This window comes from Heterodontus francisci, chromosome 10 (assembly GCF_036365525.1).
Source record: "Heterodontus francisci isolate sHetFra1 chromosome 10, sHetFra1.hap1, whole genome shotgun sequence".
Lineage (NCBI taxonomy): Eukaryota > Metazoa > Chordata > Chondrichthyes > Heterodontiformes > Heterodontidae > Heterodontus > Heterodontus francisci.
In genome coordinates this window covers 98,135,718-98,160,725 of record NC_090380.1, presented here as the reverse complement: position 1 = coordinate 98,160,725, position 25,008 = coordinate 98,135,718, and the positions used below count along the sequence as shown (strand labels likewise).

The 25,008-nt window shown below is 37.1% G+C and overlaps 1 protein-coding gene across 17 annotated transcripts in view; it reads right to left on the bottom strand.

Annotated features, from left to right (window-relative positions):
* Positions 1 to 5,952: 5,952 nt before the first annotated feature.
* The window catches only part of LOC137374662 (sodium/myo-inositol cotransporter-like), a 30,865-nt gene continuing 11,809 nt past the window's right edge, over positions 5,953 to 25,008 (bottom strand). For 6 of the 17 annotated variants that reach the window (XM_068041129.1, XM_068041131.1, XM_068041126.1 and 3 more), the window contains one exon: positions 17,462 to 24,666. In XM_068041129.1, the coding sequence (XP_067897230.1) occupies positions 22,183 to 24,333 (2,151 nt within the window). In that variant the 5' untranslated portion in view covers positions 24,334 to 24,666 and the 3' untranslated portion in view covers positions 17,462 to 22,182. The other 11 variants (XR_010975873.1, XR_010975872.1, XR_010975868.1 and 8 more) reach the window with 11 other exon arrangements.

Genomic DNA, 25,008 nt, shown 5'->3' with positions numbered 1-25,008 from the left:
TCCACTCAGAAGTAATACTTAAGTGCAGGGGAGCAGAAAAGAGGGAAAAATTCAGTGATTTAAAGAATAAAAACTATGCGTATGTTGCCAACTTAACACCTTGGTACCTTTAATGCACTTTTAGATTTTGAACAAACTTAAGTTTCAATTGTTTTAAATTAGCAGATTTTATGTATAGTCCCATTATACACTGGATGCTTCTCACAAATGGGCAGTGTACTTTAAATTTTGGTGTTGAAATATTTCCATAATATGAGAGTGTAACACAATCCTAAGGCATAAGACTGTTTTTAAAATCACCCCCCAATAAACATTTTTCACCTGAAAAGTTCAGTAGATTTAATTTTTGGCAATTGTAACATTGTCCACTTAACTAATATAATGAAATTCAACACTGATTCTTAGATTTCAAAGCCCAGATTGAATAAATTTGATATTTAGATCGTGCAAAAATAAAAACTAAGTTAGTTACAGAGAATAGGATTCTTTTAAACATCACATGGAGAGCTTCAGTTAATATTCTAGTTTACTCTTTTTGCACATTACTCATTCTTGACTGACTACTTTGCCACTAAAAAAAAGTTAATTCCTGTTGTACTTTTAAGCAGATAATTCTGCTTGTGGTTTATGGGTAATAGAACTTGAAATAGAATTAGTAGAGCTTTCAAAGTCTGCAAAATGTGCCAGCTATTCACCAGTAAAATTCTCACTTGCAAAGGCAAACTATTGAGAGGAACTATACATATATGCTTTTATCATCTCAGTGACTTCAGTCTTTACTAGATCTTAACCAGCCCAATTTTTTAAACCCTGTTTCAGCACTGGATTCTGTTATCACTGTTTCCAATACAGATAAATATGACAATCACATTGCACTTTGAATTTGCATATCTAAAATTAGCGATATATTCTAAATTATTTCAGTGAATAACTAGCAGCCTAAATCTGTTTTGCTAATTTACTTAGATACCTATAAAAGCACTAGTTGTATTAGCATTAAAGGGTTAAGAATTTATTCATATCTGAAATGTTTTTTCCCTTATAGTAAGCTATTATTTTGCACTCATTTCATTGGATCCGGATGCGGTTCCTATTAATGTAGCTGTAGTGTGTGTAGTTATATTTTTCCCATTTTTGATAAAGGTATAGGTGCATAAAGAACTGTGTGTGTAAAAGCTCAAGAAATACGTCAATTCTGAAGTCTGTCTTTATCTCAGATTGTTAAATAGGAATCCTAAATAAAGGTCTAATACCTAATCTAATTAACATCTTGCACACTGTACAAATCATTTGTTCAATTTATTTTGGAGCATTGATTAACAAATGTGGCAACATACTGAAGTTCCATTTTCATGCTCATTGCTAGAATTATTTTGAAGGGGTCCTTTCATGAAATATGCTAAGTCCTATCTGACAAATTATTATGGGTTTGTTGAATCGTTTCCACTTAGATTCATAGTGGATTTTGATAGTCAATGAATCTTTGTTATTAAATAGGAAGGTTTTTTTTTAGGGTATTTCTTTGCTCAAGTTAAAGGATTTGAGGATGGGGTCTGTGCATTTTTCATAGTTTCAACTATCTGTATAGGGTATCATATATCTGCAGAGTTCTTATAAAATTGTTTGCTAGTTTATTCAAATATATACTTCTGTACCTTGAGATACAAGGTTACAGGAAATAAATTGTGGAATTAGTAGTTACACAAAGGCCACTTTGAGACCAAAGGTGCAGTGTACTCATTATAAATGTTTGGAAATTAGATTTAGCCTTTCAAAGATTTTTATGGGAACCCTGTGTTCTTATTAATTTTTGAAAGCCGATATAATGGCAACTCAGTGAGAGCCCGATACTGTGTGCAAACTTGAGCTTCAAGTTCTCAAGCTTTTGCAGTGTGGCTTGATTTGGTCGTTACGGCTGTTCTGTGCTGCCCTACTTTATTTCAACTGTGGTTAATCGCTCTTAACTAACAGAAACTATTACCAGTATTACTATTTGGAATGTGAACAAACTGTTGCTGGTCGTGCTGTTCAGCTTTGTGCACTTTTGTTAAAATAATGGTATTGTTATAGTTTGGCTTGCATAATATTGTCTGTTAAAAAAAATGTAACCAGTATAATTTACAAGCTAAAAATGTTCACATCTTATTGAAGAACAAATTATGCAGAAAGACTCTGGAAGTTTTTAAACTGGAAGCTGCACTTTTAGAATGCAATTCAAAACTTTCAAACCAGCACATATTACTGTTGTGTAGTTTTTATTTGTATGCTAATTGTTACTGTTATTGTAACCTGTCTCTATTGATAAGATTTTTTAAGAAAGGATTTTCCTTTTCTACTAATGAATGTCATACAAGACTTTAATGGGTAGTTGCATGTTCTAAAGCCACTATTATACACCAGTGAGAAAACAATCATAAGGAAATAGACAAGTTTGGGCTCTGCCCTAATGAAGTAGAGGTTTGCTTTGTTCTCCCAGTGTTTCTCAGCTTACTTTTAAGATTAAAAGAACATTTGTAAAATATGAAATCAGATATAAAGTATTTGTAATTATTTTCATTTGATTTAAAACACTATTTTTCAAGTAAGTTGGTGGAGTAAAACATGCAATCCCATTTATTGTGCATTAATAATTTAACTTGGTTAAAGCCACTTTATATCATAACTTACATTAAACTTTTATTTCAAAGATGTGCACCAATGGGTAAATTTTTAAATGAACAGCTGAAGCCAATAGTCACTCAAAGAGGACATTATATTCGCCATTTTCCCTTGGTGTACCTAGGCCATGCAGCACCTAGTGTCCCAAGAGCAAGTAAGTAACTTAATCCCAGGCCTCTACATTATGTTGCTCTTGGACACTATCTTGGAAGCATGCTAAATGTGTCAGAGATGACTCTCTCCAATTTCTCTCATCCTCATGGGAAGGGATTAGACCTGTTTGAGCCTCTCTAAACAGTATAAAAGGACACCCAAAGCTGTTGCACAGCACATTGGTGCTCCAATTAGAATAACCACTACCAAAATGTAATTTTGCCTTGGGGAGAGAATGTCTTAAATTACTAGAAATATTGCTGCTGCTGAGCTTTGTTAAAATAACTTGTCACAACTAAATTAACAATGAATACTGCAACCAGAGGTTGAGTCAAACCTCTTGCTCTACTAAATGTGCTTGATAGGGATATTGTTGAAGTATCAACTCTCAAGGGTTGTTAGTGTGGATCTCCTAGGCCAAACCAGAAAATATATAGCCAAATGTTACACATTTTCTGCATTGTATAGCACTGTCATAGTAGTTTAACTGTGCATTCTAATATACTGTATTCATTGTTACTTTGAACAGTCTGTTTACATATCAGCAATGTTACATTTCTCTTAGCTTAAGTATGTGTATTTTCACAAAGGAAAATAAACCTCTGCTAGTACTTAGTGCGCCTCATTTAATGAAAAAGGTAATTGTTCCCTTGGCAACGCATTTACATGTGGCGAACCCTCACGTTGGTCAACTTCATCAGATCAAACTCCTGCTGTTGTACAGCATGAACTAGTAAGGGAAATGGAAGAGCCAGCTTCTAAGTTCCTACCACTGAACATTTAACTTGAATGTCTTGAAGAAGCAGCCAGGTATCCTATGCAAAGTGCTGTGATCAGCAGCATTCACTATGGCCAATATATTTTGAGCTTGAGCTGTGTTAAAATCATACAGTATCAACTAAATGTAACTCATTTACCCTGAATAAAGTTCTCAACAAACATCTGTATTAGAGTTGTGGCGAGCACTGTTTGTGGGAATTAATTGTTAAATATGTTTTGTAAAAGCTGACTGTCAAAGAGAGCAATCATTTTAGAATAATCTTTCTTTAGATCAGTGTCTTAGGTGTTATTGAAGAAGCCATGCCAGAGAAGTAAAAGCAAGGTCTTGTCTGCCCTCTCATGTGAATATAAACAATCCCTTGTACTATTTTGAAGACAAGTAGGGGAGTTCACCCTGGTGCCTTGGCTAGTATTTATCACTTCACTATTCTCATTGCTGTGTGCAGATTGGGTGGCACGTTTCCCAATGTTACAACAGTACTGCAGTGGCTATAAAGCACTTTGAGATGTCCTGAGGTTGTGAAAGGTGCTATAAATGAAAAGTGTCTTTTGTGTAGGAACTTTGGATTTATCGAGCAAGCATCAATAGTCATTGCACCAGGATTGATGTATCTATCTGAATAATTAAAAAAAACATTTTCTTATGCATTTGTAGTTTTGAAAGACAATATATATTTAAATGTGAAAAAGTACAATTCCTACTACTTAAAAAGATTTTTTTTCTTAACCTTCCCATTCTGATTTCTATTCATCTAATGTACTTTATCACCAGGAACCCATTAAAAGGGTCATCTATGGTCACATTCCTGCCTCTTGAGGTTCATGAAAGGACCTGTTACAATTACCTGTTAACCCAATTGGTGCTGCATATTGCAGGCACCAATCTCATTCCTAGGATGTGAATCAAGAAACTAGCACTCCAATTTGCTTACTAAAAAGCAGCCTGGGACAGGCAGGCAGAGTCCAGCAGTTTCCCCCTTTCAAATAGTACTGGTCTCATCATCAGGGTTAATGCAACAGTAAGGCTACCCACCCCTATTTTGAGGTAACCAGGAAAAAATATGCAGATGCAAGATTTAAAAGTTAATGTTTAATCACAGATGAGCTATCTCAGGATTTCATTCTTTTGCAAAACAATCTCATCCCTTAAAATAGAAAGTCATGGTTGCCATGACAATTTTCTATTCATAAGAAATGAGGTGGTCATTTGGCCCTTTGAGCCTGCTCCATCATTTAATAAAATGACAGTTGATCAATTCAACTCCACCTTTCAGTACCATCCCTTGCTATCCAAAGATCCACAACCCTTTAAGAAACTTATCATCTCAGTTGACCCCTTATTCTGAGACTGACCACTCTAGATCTCCCAGCATCTACCTGGTCAAGCCCTTTAAGGAATATTCTCTTTCAATGAGATCACCTCTCATGGTTCTAAAGGTCTAGTCTACTCTCTCTTAGGACAATCCCCTCATCTCAGCAATCATTCTAATTACAGTCCCTCCAAGTCAAGGTGATCAAAACTGCACCCCTGCTTCTAACACCACTCTTTCAGCTATGCAATCATCTCTGATCTTTTTGACAATGTCAATTTGCACATGGAAACAATATAATTTCACCCTCAACTCCTCAAACTTTTGGCAGAACCTCATTCCTATTTCCACTGATGTTGGCGCCTAGATGGACCACGACAACTGGATCCTTCCCCCTCTAAGTTCTTCCCTAGTTGAGAGATGTAAAGCCTGGCTCGGGTATAAAATTAACACCTGACCCAGGCCAGAGTCCTTTAATTTTTTTAAATGCCCGATCCAAACCAGACACATGTAGTCGGGTTTGGTCAGGTAGCTATGCTTTCAGATGATGTGCTGAACACATGGGCAGGCAACGCAACCTTTGGAGTTTCCAGTCATGGTCACAGAGAGCAGTATGCATCACCCTGACTATACTGTCTCCTACCACATTCTTCACTCCCCTCCACTTGAATGGCCTCCATGATGCAATGGGCAGTTTTCTCACCCACACTGCAGACATTTCCCTCATCCACAAAAGCACACTCCTGAGGCAATAATCCCAAGATTGCAACCTTACCAGGACCTGCTTCTAAATTCATCCAGCTCTTTGAACTCTTTCCTCTGCCTGCAACACCAATCCCATGTTCCTTTCTGGATGCTAAAATAATTGAGAAACTGCCACATCCAGCACTTCGGCACAACCCAATGCCCCGCAATATACACAAGCACATTACAGCTAGCATTTGGAGTTGGTCCAGAGATTGGTGAAATTATACTGGCTGTTGCTTATTCCATAGGTTTTAGAAATCTAAGACTGGAAAAAAAAAGACAATTAAATACTTGAATGAGTAATTTGAATTTTATTAATTTTCAGTTCAGCAAAACATACTTTTAGGAATACCATTGAAACAAGAATAGGTTAAAATATCAGCATTTTGATGTTTATAATATGCTGCAAGTTCACAATTCTACATTAACAGCACAAGTATGAAAATTTTTCCTGAATGGTGTTCCATCCACATGTTGCATGTACAATTTCATGAATCATACCTTTAGTAAAAAAAATAAGGACTAGATGTACTTTCTCTGGAGGCTCCCATTCTTGATCATGTGTGAAGCAATTACTCAGGAAAATTTTACATATATATATATATATATACAAGACACACGAGTGAAGTCAAAAGTTATTTCATTTACTTCAAATCCTTGGGTATATTGTTGTTGCAGCCCAGAACTTTCATGAATTAAGACATCTTGCATCTACCTACAATGTAACATCCTGTAATTTTTGCTCTCCAAACCAGATTCCTCTAAAGCCAATCTTTCAAGTTAATCAGCCAAGAAATTGAAAAAGTTATCAAATATTCTCCCTTCATAATGGGGAAAAATGCAAATTTTATTTAGCATCTTTTCTACAGTTTGAACTATAGCACAGAGTGGAAAGTTTTACTACCCAGCAAAAGCCCATTATATTTTTAAAAATTGACACCTTTGTCAAATCAGAGTGGATACTAGTCAGAAGCAATTTTAAAAAGGTATTTTGCAATAGGCCCAGGTTGTCAAAACTGCATAAACTTTTAATACACATCTTTGTGGAATGTTTTGAATAGGGGAATGATTTGTAAATGTTCATACTTTTGAGCCTACAACTCCAGTTAAGGGATTAGATAGCATTTCTACAGCATTCTCCCTCTGAACTGTTGAACAGCTGCACGTTAGAATGCATTACACTGCAACCAAATCTATTATGGTCCAATTGGTGGCAATATATGGGTGGGTACCCTTACAATATTCAGAGAAAAACATGACACTTCTGCTGCCAGTCACTACCTAGCAATGTATAGGTATAAATTTTGAAAACTAGATAGTTTTAGAAGTGTAGAAATGCCTGTAATGCTTCTGCAGCTTTGAATTGATTTGTCTTATCCATCACCACAAAATCCCATATTAACATCGTCATTTCATAAGGCACCTTGAATGAGTTTGAATTACTTTTTAGTTTAAATACTGTGCTCTGAATAGTCCTGTTCTCCCTAAATGTTGGTGATGTATGAGGCATATCACTTTCAAGTATTTCTACTGCTACAAAACTACTTAGCATGTCCAAAATTATGTCTAATTGTAACAACTTTTATTTTGGAAGCAGGAGTTTGAATCCCCAACTGCACTCCAGCATTCAGGCTCCACTCCGTGCTCTTTGACTCGCACAAAAAGGTGCAATATAATAGGAATCAACACAAAATGGATGAATGAAGTGAGCTATTAAAATGGAGTATGCAGGCAGCTAGCTTGTGGATAAAATGTTATATTGGCTGTCAACATGGGACAAACTAGCTTGCTGTAATACAGGATACCTGCATAATTCCATCTGTACAGAAAAATCAGAGAATTCAGAACACCTGCTAAACACTAAGTTGATACATTTAGACATCATTTTGAATAGAGTATCAATAATTTCATTGTCATTAGGCCAGGGCAAAAAGGATAAACTACCTTTCATGGGCTTTTCAAATTGTATTTTAAAAAAAATTATATTCACTTTATTCCATTCATTTCCTGGATGCCAGTTGCTTCAAATGGGAACCTTCAGACTGTGTACATATCCTCTTTTTAAAAGATGGATCTTGACAAAAGATTCTGAAATTTAAAAGACACAGAAGGTCAAGAGAATGAAAAAAATCAACATTATGCATTTTTCTGACCAGTCTCTGATAAGTGGGTTTATCGCTTTTGCCAACAGTAGTACACACCAGAAACAATTACATACTGTACATTGAGTCAAGCAATAAACATTTTCATATAAAGAAAGTTTTCAATCAAGAATCAATGTGTGAGCACAATTGAGAACACCTTGGTTCAAGTACACAAGGCAACTGGGAATAGCTTTCAATGATATAGCCTCATTTGAAAGTTATCTCAATAGCGGTGAACAGTTTGAAACTGAACCAAAAAATACCTTCACAAAATAGGATACAGAAAGTGAGATAAAACATGACATGAACTAATACATGATAAACTCCACATACACATCTCTATAATTAGTGTTTACAGTACACATGAAATTGATCTTACAACATACTATTTTCCTAAAAGACAAGGATTTTAGAACAATCCATTACCAGAAACATTAATTTTTTTTTTACAGAAATCATCTGAATTAACACGCCAAGTTCAATTATTACAATAACTAGGTTCAACTTTAAGGGTCCAACTTTTCCTCTTGTACACTGAACTGTGCATATGTAAAAAAATCTTTAATTTCCCTTTGGCGTCCAAAGCATTATGCAAAGAAAGACTGTGAATAATTATTAGCAAAAGGAATAAATAGCTGCAGGACGCACAATTAAGCAGGTTTAACTTCTACTTCTCAATTGCCCAACGGACACTTTTTTGGTGGAGAGAGCAGGGAGAAGGCAGCTAAAAAGTCAACAGTTAAGGAAAAAAACTGCATTTGCATAGCGGCTCATTACATCCTCAGATATCCCAAGTCACTGTACAGGCAATGGATTACTTTGCACAGTCACTATTGTTAGTTAGGCAGTAGCATAGCAAAATCCCACAAACAGTAAGAGAAATGATTAGTTAGTCTGTTTTGGTGGTGGTTTTTGAGGGAAGAATGTTGCCCAAGACACCATGAAATGCCCTGCTCCTTTTCAATATTACCATAAGATTTTTTTTATATCCATTTGGATAGGTAGATACGACTTTGGTTTAATCTCTCAACCGGAAGACAATGCAGTCGTCTCAATATTGCATTGAAATGGTGCCTAGATTATGTTTTCATCTCCTAGAGAGGGGCTTGAACACAACCTTTTGATTCAGAAGCAACAGTTCTACCACTGAGCCAAGTTGACAACTATGATTGGCTTAAAGCAGATCTGTCTTAGACATGGGACAAGTATCTCATACAAAAACAAAAAAAGGGAGAAAGGAAAATAAAATTAAGCACAAAATTAAAACCCAAACTGATTTGGTCTTTATAACTCTCTCCACATGCAAGATCCTTGTGCTTGCTAAAAACAAAATTCCAAGTTTGGTCCATGGTATTCCATAATGCATTTTTTTCTGTTGAGCACAATTGAAAAATTTGAGCCCTTAATGTCTTTAAAATTGAAACAAATACAACAGCATAGAAGAAAAAGCAATTCAAGCCTGTTACTCCCAATCAGCCACATATAATTTTCAGTTATTGAATCACCACAATTATTTAATCTCCTGACATGAACAGTTCCTGACTTGATGGTAATTTCAACAGTGACCCCAGCATATCAAATATTAGAAGATGAGCCCTGATTAGTTGCTCTTTGCGCAGTTCCATGGCCCGAACAGGGCTGGAACCAAACTAGAGTGTAATGTTTGATTAATTTAGGTCTTCATTTATCTTTTTAACCTTAAATCCCCATAATTAGATCAACTGTTCATCCAGCTCCTTTTTAAAAAGCAGTTGCATCATGTGAATCTGTTCAGCAGATTTACTATGGTTCAAGAACATACCACCATTGATCTTGCCTGAGGCTTCTCTATCTGCTACAGAACAGGGATTGACTCAAATCAGAAACTTAGTTAATTGGGACTTGAAGGTAAGTTATTTCCCAGAAAGGGGGAGTGAAAATTAGAGAGGTCAATCATACCTGGATGGTCCCTAGTACCTCCTTGCAGTCAGTCACAAGGGGTATTGATGATGCCCAGTCAACAAGCCTTGCACCCAGCTCATATAGAAGAGTCAGGTTAGGCAAGCAAATGAAGCAATAAAATCAAAGAAACAGGAAATTTATCACATAGTATTCCCACAAATATTGAATCTTAAATAAATTCCTACTTGTCCATGTCTTTCAGGGTTTTAAAGAGACCTGGATTATATTACCTCTCAAATCTTTCCTCCAATTTAATTCAGTGAGTCTCAATAACACTTAAATGCCAGATATATCACAGCCAACCCATTGGCAAACTATTTCCAATCAATGTCCTCTTGAAAAGTGTCAAAAACAGCACACAATATTGCATACATAGTTTATATCTTACCAAAAGAATTTAAAATAATCTTTGTCTTGCAACCAAATACCTTAAAAATGCATTCCCGTAATTGGTTATTGTTATCAGCCTCAGTCACTGGATATTTTTAATGAAAAGTCAACCATTACATCCAAATCTTGATTTATAGCTCCCTCCTCCGTACTCTTTTGGAATAGTGTAAACTACAGGAAACTCAGAACAATTTCCTACAGAATTCCAAAACTTACTGTTCGCCTCAGAGCTGTATCAATTTATCAGCACCCCAGCCTCAATCTGAACAGTGATTACATCATAAATAAAAACAGAAAATGCTGGAAATACTCAGCAGGTCTAACAGCACTTGTGGACAGAAACAGTTAACATTTTAGATCTGTGACAAAGGTCACAGACCTGAAATGTTACTCCACAAATGCTGCCAGATCTGCTGAGTTATTTTCAGCATCTGCAGTATTTTATTTTTGTATGAGTGAGTACACCATGTACATTTATCTTTAAAAGCTTCAAATGCAGAACTTATAAAACACCTTCTGAAAATAAAGCAAGTCGTATCCAATGCACCACCATTTGCTGTCTTATCCCGCATCGTCTCTGCTCTTTAAAAGACATCCTATAAATTCAGAAGCATTTCCCCATTATTTATGCAATACTAGTGTATAACGCCTTCATTTTTCTCTCATGGTGCACTACAAGCATTTAATGCTTTACTGATTGCAACACATTAGATCTCAAACCTCACTGATTGTCTCTGCAATCTTGATTTTGAAAAAATACAAATCATTTCTTGATTACCATATTTGTACCCAACTTATGTACCTTAAAATATTCCATATGATGTTTAACAATTTTGACAAAATGTAAAAACTCCTCACTAGTGCCAATAATCCACTTTTCCTTAGTCATCTTACTCCTTTAGAACACTCATTTCAGTTCTTGTATAAACAGACATCACCTGTGTTCTGCAAGCATTCTGAAAATTTTACAGGTAGTTCAGTAATTTTACACTACTTTCAGGACTAAAATGCAACCAACCTATCAATTGCTAGCCCTGTTAAAAGTATTTTCTTGTGCTGGCTTCAATGCAATAAAAAGTACACAATGTCGTACAATTTCCTCATCCCGCCAAATTTTTCCCTCATCTTTCCTACAGGGGTTAATTCCTTGCTGAGGTACAGTTCCACAGAAAGAGATACCCTTTTGTACCTCATTCAAGTGGCCATTATTCATGTTTCAATTTTGTCAGTAGGCTAATTCACCTGAAGCGAGGAAGGTCACAGCCAATTTCTGACCATATCCTCATTCAATATCCATTTCTACACTTCCAGCAGGGATTACTGGACAGCATTAGAAGGTACACTATGCAATTATCCCGTTCTTAACCCGAGCCATAGAGGGCAATTTTAGTGCCCCTACCACTGCTCCAAGATTAACAAAATGAGCAGACCAAGGATTGAACCTGGAATTTAAACTTTCACTATTATGTAAACAGTAATAAATAGCTTCACCCTCTCGCTGACCACATCCCCTGCCACCCCCACCCAGACAAGATCATATGCAACACATACACATGCATCCACCCACCCCAACCAGTCAGGCTGCAAGTCATGATCGATAGGATCTGCCAAAGAAAGTGGAGAATGTCTGACCTTTGTGATATTGTTGTTCCTTTTGTGCATCACGCACCATATTTAGTCTGCTTCTAAACCAGCTCTGGATAATGTAAACCTGTAGAATATACGCAAGAACTGATCCCCACATACTGTAAACTGAAGCAAATCTGTTAACATTATGACCAATTGATAAATCAAACCAGCTCAGTTTTCTATAGGAAGTACCTGTAAATGCCACTCTAAGTAACCAACTGGCATTCTTTTCAGCTGACTAACACTTGTTTTATTACTGTTTTCTCAATATTTGTTGCAGAGCAACATATGTCATTTAAACTGTCTGAAATTTAAAGTAATTTATAATTAAGAAAATTAAAATCCACAATATAATTCCAGTAACTGATTTGGTACCATTTACCTCATTCTATATCGTCCACATGCAAGTATTTAATAGTATCTAAAAATAAGCATATTAAACTAAAATTATCTTAATAAAAATCAAAGAAAGTCCAGATCTGCAATTTATCAAATATATAGAGATATATATAGACAAACAGGCTCGAACACATTAAACTTGGCATCATGATATCTATTAAAGCGAAGGCAACCTCTATATCAAATAAACTACATTACCTACCTCCACAGAGGCAGCGCAAAACGAAAGCAGCAATTTTTCACAGGAAAGGGTAGCCATAAGATATATGGTCCAATGTACTGCAGTTCATTAATCAGAGATCAGAATCAGCAAATTATGGAGATGTATCAGCTAAACAACTAATATAATTGGCTTGTTCAGTAATACCAATTTACTAATCCTGTGAAGTACTAACTTTATGCAAAGTCGATCAATTACAAAACTTGTGAAATAGCAACTAGCAGTTGGAGAAACAACTAAATTGTCACAAAAAAGACATCAAATGAGTTAATGACAGAGCTTATGGACATCCAGTTGGAAGATTGCACACAGGACAATGACTAGGGACTGATGTTAGTCTAGGCTGGCTTTAAACTCTACATGAAGACTTTTTGTATATATTTAAACAAAGTTGGGCGAGATGCAGCATCTACCAGTTCATAAAGGTGCAGAGCTTCCCCCCCCCCCCCCCCCAGGAACACTGGGTTCCATGTAAATTTTTTACAAGAATTAATTTCCATAATGGAAATTGTGTTCAATTGTTTTGCTTCAGAGGGTTATGATTGGTTGTTTTTTGGTTTTAAAATTTTAAATGAGCAGCTTGGCATTCAAAGCGCTTCCTGGTATGGCTTCAGAGTCTCCACAAATATTTCCCCTGAAAGTAAAAGAGATACCATTGTACTATGAACAATTGTTAAAACAATTTTGAAGGGACAGTAAAAATGCTTAGCCAATCAGTATCACACTAGCCTAGTTACATTTGACTGCCAAAGACACTCCAAACCAGTTAAAGCCAGGTGATTGAACAGTCTGTCCACATGCGCACAGATTCACTAGTTAAATATATAGCCAAATTACTAACAGCCATAGCTCAAAAGTATATTAGGATATAAACAATGGATTCTCATTGAACATAAAACAATGCTTCTATATGCTAAACACTGAATTAAATCAAAATCCCTTGGTCAGACTGGCTTTCATTTTCATGTCAATCTAGAATTAAAAAGGAATGTAAAACCGTCTAGACCTCTACGCAGTTTAAATTTAAAAACATGATGAAGGGTTTTCCATAGGCACCCAACATATTGACATTCTGTGCATACATATAGCTCAGAACAACATGCTTCATTTTCAATGATGCACTACTTGGTCAGTTAAATATGCCAGCAAGGGAAATTTAAAAATTTACCTAAAATAAAAAAAATACTATTTTTCACATTCAAAAAGTGAACATTTCAGCTCATAGGAAGGTTTAACTGGTTGTGGAATACCAAAGGCGGCAGTTTATGTTAAGTATTTTCCAGAACTTTGACATATGTCTTTGTGCACTTTTCCCTCACAATCAAGGTCTTCAGTTGCATCCACAATATATTCTTATCCATAATTTTATATAAACTGCAGCAGAAACTACTCATTAACTGGGTTGATAATACATAAGTAGGATGAAAACCAGGACATGAATATTTGGAGCCTCAACATCAAACCAGCTTAAATTTAGGGAATGCAATCTCCTGTAATTATAGAATTTAGAGGCTTACGGATAGATAAAAAGGATTTTGCTTGAACAGCAAGTTTTTGTTTTGCACGGAAGACCTGTAGCTAATTTTAAACCCCAAAAAGCACACAAATCTTCAAAATATAGTTTCAGATGCTCTTTTTTAACCTATAACCCTAACAAAGTAAAACTAAAACTATTACACAGTATACCATAGGAGATTGACTGGAATAAAATTAAATGAGAAGTTTTAACAAATTAATAAGTTTTAAAAAACAAAAGCTGGATGGAGGGTGGGCTGGTGCATATGGCCTTTCACCTCTTAAACCGAGACCTTCCAACTGGACCTCGTTTTTGTGCAATTAGCTGCATTTGATGTACACAGACTTTGCATTACATATTTTACTGTTACCTTGTAAAACTCGCTGGAACAAACTTTGTTTACCAAACAATTGGTTGTAATGAGTGCAAGTCATGCTCCCCTAAACTTAAGTTGAAGTCTTTTGTATAACCCATATGAAATCTTGAAGATTCCAGACACACAAGGATCTGAATTGATGTGCAGATCAAACTGCTTTTCTGGGTTTATGCAAATAAAATAAAAAATGTATTAATACCAATTTTTAAATTGCATTTGCAGCAAAATATTGCTACATTTTCAGCGTATCAAGTTGGTCCTTTGTTAGCCTCCCTCCATTTAACAGTTCCAGTGCCATTAACGATTAATACAGCATCAATAATCAAAGTATTAGCAAGCTATTAAAGGCACGTTATGCTTAATGATTTCAAAGATTCATGGGGGAGTGGTGAGTGATGAGCAGATAGCTGCAAGATCAGCCCTACAGCACTAACTGAAATTAGTTGGCAAGATGCAGAATGATGCTTTAAAGAAGGGATTAATTTTACTCTCATCAAAATTGAGTAGTTTTGGGCTGAACGGTAAAATTAAATGAGGTGCTAAAATACATTGAAAAGTATGCAGTAACTCATTCTCTTATTTGCCTGGCATTTTCCACAAACCACCCAAATGCATCTGAGCAATGAGTTAAGTCACTGAACACATTCCCATTCACAAATGAATTTGATGTCCTTTCAACAAGTTTGTTATAGCGAGGTTACAGTGTACATTTTGATTCAAACAGAATAAATGATGGGTTTGACACAAACCAAAGCAACTTAGATCTAAAATAGCCCCACATTTCCATCACATTTGTCTACATCCCATAGCTTTATCACTCATTAAAGTTTCCTCAGATTGGAAGGTCTGGCAGCCTAGGTTTAAATCCAGCAGTTGACCAACAAAATAGGGCAACACAGTCCATTAGATTCTTCTTTTCTCCCTCAAGCCAAAGGTTTAACTGAGTTCCAACACAAAAAAAAACAAATCTCCGAGCATAGGAACAACTGTAAACGAGGAATTTAAATCAATCTGGATCGAAACTTTACTCACAAATCACTCAGCTACAACAGTAACTTTTAATCCATATGAATCACTTATTCATGTGGAAAACATATATACCCCCAGTTGCTTCTTCATAATCTTGAGCTGGGCAGCATGCAGCTGCTGACAGGAGGCGGCCATTGGTGCAGGTACAATTAGAAGTCATTTTCACTTCCTAAATCAGGTTAATTTTTTTTTAAAAGAAAAAGCCAAAATTCATGGGAAAACTTGTTCCCATGCTCGTTATAAAGTTCTATTCCATAAAAAGAGGAGATGCTCCGCCTTACCTGAGACCAATGCGTTCAATCTCCTCCTGGTTTTAAAAAAAAGTATCTCACCAAGGCTCCACCTCTGATAGTCATGCTTCAGGTTGAAGTGCATTCAGCAAGCAAAGCCAAACAGGCTATGAAATGCTCACACAAAAACATCTTATTGGATCCTTAAGTGGACTCACCACAGTACAGTTCTGAAGATTTGTCTCAAAATTATGTTGCATTTTTGCTGAAACTATTGAGTCAGATTTACCCAATAAGGAGTTTAGGGACATGATGACTGAAGCAGTCAGACAGTCAACATTACCAATGTAGCAATGAACACAACTCACATGCAAGTTACACACCTGGATCATGTCAATATGGAAATAGAACCTGTATGGATGGAGGAAATAGTACACTATCACTGATATGCAGATTCTACCATACAATATCATACAACTAATTTAGCAACCCTACTAACCAACTGGGAATAATTGATCTAAGGGACAAGAGAGCTCAATGTCCAGACCTATACACATACTGGATTTCTGCTTGCTAGTGAGTTTCTTTAAACTTAGTGATTATCAACTGCATTGTGGCAGGGCAGGCTCTCTCTCATTCAAACCGTGACCCCACTATAATCACCCAATTAAATTAGGTGAGTTTTAGGTGTTGGCCTGCCTTTAACTGGAAGGCTGCTTGTTCAGGGGTTCTCAAAGACATGCAGCAGCTTAAAAGGGGAACACAGAACAGAAGTCATTTTTGGATGCAATACAGAAATTATTTCCTCTGAAAATACTGAACAGATCAGAGGGCACATCCCACCCAGATTCTGATGCAAGAACAGTTCAGGAGGGAGGCACTGTTCGAGACAAAGAATTTGACAGAACACCACAGGAAAGAAACCAGGGGAGTCAGTGTCACCTCAACTACCCCACAACAGTGCCTGAAGTCTAATTCCTTTAATAGGTCAGAGAAGTTAGCCACGCCATCAAATAATGCACTATATTAAAGTATGTATTTATCACTTACAATGACCTCCTCAGTATACTGAAACACTTTATTGGCTTACTAGCCATGCTCAGGAAAGGGCAGTGACCTTTACACTCTCCAATCTTCATCTGGAAATGTCTCCATTACATGCAAACACTATACTACAATCTTCATATAGGATACAATTACTTGCTGCAGCATAACCATTATGGCAGTATGCAAACAATTGGGTTTTGTTGAGTCTTTGTTACTGAAGCTAACTTAACCCTTTCTCTTTTTGAAAGAAGGCAGCCAAAGAAACCTGGATGAGATCAGCCACAGGCGGCAGGAACCCAAGTGGGAAATCTCTCACCCAGAGCAGGATGCACTTATGATGGAGGTGAGGTACAGGTCAGGTTGTGGCATTTAGCATAACCCACTGATGGCTTCCTTCATGAAACTAGAAGCAGAAGCGTCCTGATCTATATAGTCAGCCATGAGGGCACTAAGGGGTGTGGTGCCTTGCACCTCTGGTGCTAGCTAACCTCCAATGCCCCTCTTCCTCCAAGGAAATTGAGAAACAGGAGAATTGTGAATGGGAAATATATGTGCCCTCATAATGTGGGGAGGAGAAAGGAGGCTAGATGACAGCTCTGACAAAAAATAGATGCTAAGCAACTGGCAGTAGCAAAACAAAAGTTCATGAGAAATAGGCTTTTGACTAAGCCTGACAATATAGCTATTCGGCTCTTGAAATCCACTTTTGCCCTCTGTTGTATTTTGCTATCATGACTGGGTATAGTTTTAGCAGTAAGACATTATTTAGCAGTAAGTATTATTGGACATTACCTCTTCCTCTGTTTTATGCAGCCAATAGGTGATACCACCCATGTGCAAACTGGACAGTAAGCAGAGGACCATCCAGACTATTGGTGTTCCTGCACTAGGATGACAGAAAAAAATAATTTCTACAAAAGCATTATATCCAGGACCTTGAGATTAGACGTACCACTTGAAATTCGGCCCCCACACAACCCCCAAACAAACTAGCCACAAGCTAAAGAGCTAAATCTTTAGCCTTCTCACTGAAAGCTGAGTGCTGCAATACCTCTGATCCAACAACACACAAAGTAACCTTCCTAGTTTACTACCGGTCAAATCAGAGGCCAAATACTTAAAAGCCCATTCCCAAAGCTGCACGTGTTACAAACTATATTGCCACTAGGCTCCATAAATTCTCTCTTTGTAGCGCCCAAAGTGAACAAACTATCCCACACAATCCAAAATCACAAATTTTCAATGGGATAGTCTGGGAATACATTGCTCTTTTGCATTATCAGCATTTCCACAATGCAATTCATTCATATGTACTCTTACTGGCTTTGCAATGCACTGGCTGTCTCAAATTTATTAGAGTCTGGAAACATGGAATCAATAGGACCAAAATTGACTAAAAAGTACAGTACAAAACAAGGATATGACTTCAGGCCCCGTTAAATGCCATGGTATCTAAATTTGATGCAATCAGAACATGTCAGCTCCACAGTAGAAATACAGCTCTAAGATAGCCCCCGTACGTTAATCAGAGCGCATGATTCCTACCAGCTATGGGAAGCATGTCAGTTTTTTTTTTAAAAAGCATATTTGCACCTCTACTGCAGGAGTACTGACAGCTCCAAGATCCTATGAATTTTGGCTTTAGAAAAGCAGTAAAATCTCAAACATAAATATTGAGAGAAAAAGAGGGGATGCTGTGCATCGAGTAGTAGTCTGGGTTTTCTTCTCTGTACAGCTATCAAATTGAGAAAATGATGCCTAGTGGTTAAAAATATCCACTCCAAAAAGGTATTTTCTCTCTTTCCTTTATCTTCACCTTCATGCATACAGAATTCAGCAAAGCCACAAGGCAGTTCCTTTGATATTTCTACCACCGTTTCAGTACCATGCTGTGTTGCCACACACCCAAGATCGATCATTAAGTTTTCGAAGAATGGTTCTAATATTGCTGGTTCCAAGTTTTTGTTCTATGTATTTTTTGTGACTTTTCTTCCAACACCCAGTTACCAAGAAAGATGCACAATTCAGCTTCAATTTCTCTATTAGAAGCATAAAAAAACATTTTCAACTCTTGTCTTTAGCACGTGTACTCAAGTCTGCCAGAAAATCTGCCAAATGCATAAAACTTACTTCTAATTTCCAGAGAATCAAAGTTATGCTTAGTCTGTAACTACACTACAAAAGTGACTTAATCACTGAATTCATCTTGAAGGCTACAATACAGGATTGGTTCAATTTTACTTTTCTGTCCCCTACCTCCCCCAAAAATGAACTCGTTAGGAAAAATACCTGGCTCCCATTACTGGTAGCAGAAATTCTTCAAACTGTTGTATTTCCCACACTGAGCATCACTAGCATATATTGATTGTGTGTTTCAACCAGAATTACCCAAGTGGTATTTAGGTTTTCATTGCATTAAAAAAGCCATGGCAAAGTTCACACATGTACCATTCTATTACTTTGTGAAAAATCCAACATTCAGTGAAAAAAATGAAATAAAATCAAAACCTAATATATTTATATTTGAATGAAATTGTGACAGACCAATATATTGTGAATTTGAAGTGATATGCGGTTAGCTGCTTTGAGATTTTGTTGACACAGTGTGGGACAGGGAAGGAGACGAGTGAGTTAAATTTATGCAGAACAATATGTGAATGTCTTTTGAAGAGTGAGTGAAAGGAAAAAGAGGCACGTTAATTGCATCAAACTAGGAGGTGCATGGGCACAGAGAGGATTACATATTATTTGCATCAGAAATTCTTTCTTGGTTTTGAAATGTTAGTTGCATATGAATTTTGCAGATGTAAAACAGTCACTGAGCTGTTCTCTAGCCAAAGCCATGTGGCACGCAAGTATTAAAAGATAGAGATCTTTCCAAAGGCTGTTAAGTTGTCTGTTCTTTCCTGGCACTAACAGTTTAAGAGCACATTTGCTCATTTTTCACATTATGACAAGATAGGACTTTGTGGAGTGAAAAAATGCCCACATCACAATCAACAGAGCCTAAGATTTGACCGTTTACCACATTCAAGACAGTTTTAAATAGCTGTTGATTATTCAACTGAATTTGTTTGCTTCTGTATAATTATAAATTGTACAAATAAAGTCTACTCAGCTTTAGCTGAAACTGCAGTTTTGACAGTGTGGTCTTTCCCACCTTTAGAAATGAACAGTATATGGTGAGGGCAGGCAGGCTGCAATGCTAAATAATTCAGTAGAATGATATTCTGTAGCACATTACGTCCTTTTACATGGGAAACTGCATTTCTTTGTGAACAGAAAGGCAATTGGGAAACAACCAACCGATAGCTAAATTGTACAAGTTGCAGTCACGTTAAATATAAAAATAATATAAGGAACTCATAGCAGGGATAAAGCTTTAAAAAGGCATCGAGAAATCATGATCTTATGCAAATAGATCAGTTTGCCAGAATCATATAGCTCATATTGGAATATTAAATCAACTACTCAAACCCAAAATTTGCTATGCTTAATTTGCTCTGATTTGCATTGTTAACAACTTACATGTTTAGAGTACTTTTAAAAGTAGAGAACATCCCACAGTGCTTCACAGTAAGGTGTTGGAAACGAACGCAGAGGCAGAGTACGATTAAAAGATAGGGTGAAAAGCTTGACTGAAGAGATGGGCTTTAAGAAGATTTAAGGTGTAGAAAGAGAGAAGTAGAGAGGCAAAGAAGTCACAGGAGCATGTTCCAGACAGCAGCGCCGATGGAGTCAAAAACCAATAGTGGGGGAAATAAGAGATGAGAATGAATAGGCAAAATCAAAGAAGCGAAGTTTTCAGGAGGGGTTATAAAGCTTGCAGAGTGGGATAAGACATAAAATGATTCAGAGAATTCAATGAAGGACAGGGGTTCACTAAAGATTAGCAAGTTGGGTCAGATGGTCAAACGAGACGGAACAGGATACAATGGGAGTCTTTTAGTTAAGAGTTATGAGTGAAACAGGACAGCAAACTAATGAGCAGGGCATTGGAGTAGTTAAGAATGGAAGCGTAAAGGCATATACAAGGGTTTGAGTGGAGATTGGAGCCAAGATGTGCAATGTTACAGATGTAGAAATAAGCAATCTTAATGATGTATAGGATGTAGATTTTAAAGCTCTGCCCCGGATTAAATATAAAGATTACAAACGACCAGAAAATTGACAGGATCAGTAGCAAGGGAACAGTTTATGGCAGGTGCCCAAGACACCAATTTTCACATTGCTTAGCTGGAGAAAGTTGTGGCTCATACAGGATTTATCAAAGCAGTTTGACAATCACAGAAGCATTCATTGAGTTGAGAGAATTGGTGGTAGTAGAGTTGAGAGTCAAACACGTGGAAGGTAACCTATCCTTGCAGATGTTGCCGCCTAGAAACAGAACATGTATCACGGAAAGAAGGAAGCAGAAGACAGAACCTTGGGGTGGGAGGTTCCAGAGATGACAATGCAGAGATGGATGAAAAGCCATTTCTGAGGATATGCTGGTTGCAGTAGGATTGGTTTGGATGGAACAATAGTAGTAGTACTGGAAGATGGAGGTATCAACCATGTGCAATTCCATAGATAGATCCATGACTACAAAGAAGGATAAAGCACCACGATCAAAGTTATGGGAAATGTTATTCAAAACTTTGAGAAGTGCCATCAGCAGGTAGTAACCAGAGTGAAGCAGGGCGTTTCAGAAGTTATGGACATAGAGCGAAAAGATATGTTCTAAGACCTTGGAGAGGAAAGGGAGGTTACAAATAGGACCATAGAGGATTTTTGGCCATTGGCAGACAACCTTTTGTAAGCCACACAACTATGTGGTTAGATTGTCAACTTTCAAGTATTACTTGATGCGAGACATTCAGAAAACATACGCAAGTGCTGGTGAAGGAATATATGCTTTTCAAATCCTATTGCGTTAAGTTTTGGATTTTTTCTGCTGTGCAAGTATTATATTTTAAAAATGCAACTTGCACAGCAATTTACTCTAGTCCTTACAACTATACTGCAATTATCCACCCAAAAAAGATTCTAATTGGAGATTTGTACAACTTGCAACATTATTCCCTTACAACTCTTAATTTGTTGCAACTTCACTCTCCAACTCTAGCAACAATTCTATTAGATTGTATATAAAGACAAAAAAGTAATTAACTTCTAAATTATATAAAGTAGATGGCTGACTTTAATTAGCAAGAAAGAATTCATTTACAAGATATGTGGGGTCACATGCTGGTTTTGGGAATTCACGTTGCAACTGCTACACCTGAAACCAATTCAGATCAATACACCTCCAATTTCACCCTAACCAATCATTGTTTAACAATGCAGATGCCATCATTTTGAGAAAACTAGGACTTAGAAACAAACAGATACTGCCTTATCAAACAGGGGGTCCCAAATGCTTGTCTCACTACCTAAAACCATTTACAAATTAAACAAAAAGATCAATTCAACAAACACAAATGTAAAAATGCATTTTCATTTAACCAAAGTGACACTAACTCTGATACTAAAGCTTGACCATTACACCTTTTTAAACTTTCTCAAACTTGACCAAAAAAAAGGACCATCTCAGAGCAGGGAACAAAACAATGTCATATAACTGTATACTTTTTACAAAGAGAAATAGATGAACATGAATATTCCAATAGACCATACAACAAGTAGTCCAACATTCAGTAACAATTTAACTTTTGGACTCTCCTGCAACATTTGTAAGCAAATAACTTCATTTTCTACAGAATCTTTTGCTGTTTTTTTCATACTGTAATTTTTGATTCCACAACACTGATCGAAACATCTCCACCACATATTCTTCCTTTGCAAGTCATGTTCCTCTTTGTCCATTTGATCCACAGTTGTTTGGCCATTTATATAACCATCATTTTGTGCCTGATCTTCAGCAATACATGATGAGCTCACAGATTTGGGATCACCATTTCCAGGCATTAACAGAACTAATTCTATTTGACCAGCCAGTGGAGATGAATCATCATCTTTGTGCTTAAAATCAGGAATATCTGCACATCTGGTATTATCACTACGTTTTGCCAAACTTTTGTCTGTTAGTTTATCAGATTCCTCTTCCTGGCAGCTTTCGATGATTTCTCTGTCTTTTAATGCCCAGAATGTGGTGTTGCAAATCAGGTCTCTGGAAGGAGCAGGGGTCAGCAGACTCACGACTATTGCTGTAACAATAGTGATCCAAAACAAAGTTGCTGCCACATACATGTAGTGAATGTTTCTGATAAAACTTGGTCTGTTATCAGACTGGTCACATTCTGGCAAGTGGTATATAAAAGCAAGAATCAAGCGTGTAATTCCCAAAATGGATCCAACTAACCCTCCACAGAAAGCCCCCTGCTCATTGCAGCGCTTCCAGAAAACACCAAGAAGAAACAGGGCTGCCACTGGTGGGGTGAGATAATCTGCCACCTCTTGGATGTAAAGGTACATTTGTCCTCCCTGCATCTCTACAATTATAGGAACCCAGGCAATGCTTAGAGCTACCATGAAGACAACAAACAGACGACCAACTATCATAAGTTCACGCGAGCTGGCAGCCTTTCGAAGATGCTTGTAAACATCAAGGGTAAATATAGTGCTGGCACTATTGAATATAGAATCCAAATCACTCATTAAAGCTGCTATCATGACTGCCATCATTAGGCCACGAAGACCGACGGGCAAGATTCCCAATGCTAATCGTGGGTAAGCAATATTTGAGCAACCTGCTCTGCTGCCACATACTTGCATACAGTGCTCGGGATTAATGCAAGCAATCTCATCAGTAAAGAGAACCCTGGAAATCATGCCTGGCACGACTATGATAAACATAGGCAAGAGTTTCAGAAAACCAGCCATCAGAGTGGCTCCTTTGGCATGAGCGATGTTTTTTGCTGCTAAGACACGTTGCACAATGACTTGGTCAGCACACCAATACCAAATAGAGGCTGGTGTTTGACCCAACAGGAAACCAGGCCAAGGAATATCCTCATCCGTCGGTTCACGCAATATCTTTAGAGCATCTTCCTTCGGGTGGATGCGGCAAGTGTTGGTAGAACTTAGGTTGAAAGAAGTAACGATTGCTGTAACATTTGGCAAGGCCAGCATATATCGTTGTTTGAGTTCCTCAAAACCTCCCACCTTGACCATACCGATAACCATCAAAGTTAAAGCTCCACCAATCATAAGAATGGCCTGCAGGACGTCTGTGTAGATGACAGCCACAAGTCCTCCTGTGACAGTTAACACTGCAGTCAACCCAATCAAAACGATGATAGAGAGATAGAGGTCCCATCCCAGTGATGCTCGGATGAACAGTGCACCGGCATACAAATCAATGGAAAGCTTTGTGAATACGTATAATAGTAAGGACAACAATGCAAAATAGATTTTTATTCTGTTACCGCCATAGCGTTTGGAAAGGTATTGAGGCATAGTATATACACCAGACCTGATATAGACAGGGATGAAAACCCAACCTAATACCTGTAAAATCAACATTGCATTTAACTCCCAAGCTCCCACTGCAAACCCACTGGCTGCTCCAGATCCGGCTAATCCAATAAAATGTTCACTGCCAATATTGCTCACAAACAATGAAGCACCTATTGCCATCCAGGTCATGGAGCGTCCTGCAAGAAAGTACCCACTCACAGTACTTCTATTGGACTTCCACATCACAAAAAACCCAATGCACAATACAAGAACAAAATAAAATCCTACAACAGCTAAATCAGCTGTTTCCATTAACCCAAACATTTTATTACAGTACAGATTTAATTCAGTTTACAAAGGATATTCAGGCAATGGCCAACCCTGTTACTTGACAGCAGTAAAATAAAAAAGGGGAAAAAGAAAACACAATACAGAATGGTAATACTTTGTCCTGTAGTTTGCTGCCCTGATCGAAATTATGGGATTCCAGTTGTACAGGTACTGGGATGCCAACTACTATTTATCTTGTTAACTTCACTTCTGACTATTTCTCATGCTCTTTTTAGTAGCATTCCACAAGACTGCCAGTGCTTAATTTGTTGGTGTTGAATTTCTTAGCTGTTGCTGACAGGTCTAGTGAGGAACAGAGTTACACCCCTGCAAGACAGCAAAGACAAAAGACAAAGAGGATATTAGAATTATACTTATCAGGCTTATACACAAAATAAAAAAACAGATGGCTGGAAAGCAAAAACATAACTGCTATTAAACATCTTAATACACACAATATGATATACCAAAATAAGCAATTTACAAAAAATGTAAAAGGTCAGAGTAAGCCGAACACATGATTACTATCACCTGGCTTTCTTTCACAGTTCACAACTAAAAGGGAGAATGTGCCAATACACACCTTAATGGCATAAATTAAAGCATTCAGGGCATGGAAAGAATAATGGAATTATAAAGATACACTTTAGACCGGGGCTTTAAGAAAAA